The 1,653-nt window shown below is 38.1% G+C and overlaps 1 protein-coding gene across 1 annotated transcript in view; it reads right to left on the reverse strand.

Moving 5' to 3' along the window:
* LOC117173558 overlaps positions 1 to 1,653 on the reverse strand; it is a 77,856-nt gene that overhangs the window by 21,379 nt on the left and 54,824 nt on the right. Inside the window, exon 2 of the mRNA XM_033362198.1 lies at positions 12 to 330. Within this exon, the coding sequence (XP_033218089.1) occupies positions 12 to 330 (319 nt within the window). The remainder of the gene's footprint in view (positions 1 to 11; positions 331 to 1,653) is intronic.

The raw sequence follows: 1,653 nt of genomic DNA on the forward strand, positions 1-1,653 counted from the left end.
TGATAATATACAGGTAGACCTTGTGGGATGCGCTTGGGTAACTTTTTCGTCTTCACTGTCTGAACTATCTCTATCTGATGTAATAATATCATCATCGTCATCTGTTATCGTTATTCGATGAAATGAGAACTTCGTTGATGGTTTGAAGGTGAGAGCTGCGTTGAGGGCTTCGTTGATGGTTTGAAGGTAAGAGTTGCGTTGAGGGCTTCGTTGATGATTCCAAGATGAGGGCTGCGTTGAAGACTTCCTTTCTTCCCATCCGCCTGTTTGCGGGCCTCGTAGGGTTGTTACCGCGGTATATTGCGGTAAATTCAATTGCTGGTTAACGGGCTTTTCCGTAGAGAAAGACCGGAGTTTTTCGCGAAATTTCGTAAAATTTCAAATGCCAATTTTTCTGGTTAACGGGCTTTTCCGTGGAGAATGTCCGGAGTCCTTGTGGAATTTCGTAAAATTTCAAATGCCAATTCTTCTGGTTAACGGGCTTTTCCGTGGAGAAAGTCCGGGTTCTTTCTAAAGGTTCGTCACTTAGATAGTTCTTGTTGGATAGTCTAATTATTTCCTTAGGAATTACTATCGTTGAGAACTATCCTGGCAGGATCGCCAGAATGTTATGCGCAAAAGAACGTTTAGATATTTTTAAAAAGTAACCGAATTGCTGTTAGGCAATTCGGTGTTTCTTTATTAACTGTTTTATACAATTATTGTCGTAGGCAAGATTAAAACTGAACTCGACACCATAGGTATGGTCCTACTTATAGTCTAGCGGATACATGTGTGATTACCTAAATCTATGACGCAACTAGGTCAAAGTCAACTGCCTAACACAAGATTGGCAGTTCAGAACTTGTTTTGAGTAAATATTTAATATTCATAAAAATATAAAATAACACAATATTACAGTTTCCACTTCTCTTTTTCAAGTTTAAACAATAAAAAGTAATTTGTTAGTGATTTCCTGGTATAAGGAATGTACTAACAAATTTTTCTTCTTTTATATAAACTGGTTATAAATACATAAATATAATAGTTTTGCGTGCTCAAGTGAAAGTATTAAATAGATTTTATTTTTATCAAAACGTTAGGAGGTTCGAAACCCCGATAGCAATGCTTTATTTAATACCCTGGCGGACCGAATGGAGCCTCTATAAAGTACCCGTAAAGACCCCATTGGATCCTCATTCGGTTCCTTTTTAAAAAAAACTCGAAAAAAACAGCAAAATCAACTTTTAAATTGTTGAAATTCGGATTCTAAGTTAAAATTCCCTATATACTAGGCAGTCTGATAAGTCCCTTAAAAATGAAACACGGAGACGTTTTTTTGGCCAAAGTCGGTTTTATTTTTCAACATACTCTCCTTTTAGGTCGATACAGCGAGTCCAACGATTTTCTAACTTTTTGATACCGTCCGAAAAGTACTCGATCGGAAGGTCTCCAAAATACGCCTCAGTTTCAGCTATGAACTCCTCATTTGAGTAAAAACGCTTACCGGTGAGCCATCTCTTGAGGTTAGGGAACAAGTAATAGTCGCTGGGGGCGAGGTCTGAAGAATATGGTGGCTGAGGAACCAATTCGAAGCCGATTTTATGCAATTTTGCTTGTGCAACTAAGCATGAATGAACAGGCGCATTGTCGTGATGATAAAGCGGTTTTTTC

Source organism: Belonocnema kinseyi, chromosome 5 (assembly GCF_010883055.1).
Source record: "Belonocnema kinseyi isolate 2016_QV_RU_SX_M_011 chromosome 5, B_treatae_v1, whole genome shotgun sequence".
In the NCBI taxonomy this organism is placed as follows: Eukaryota; Metazoa; Arthropoda; class Insecta; order Hymenoptera; family Cynipidae; genus Belonocnema; species Belonocnema kinseyi.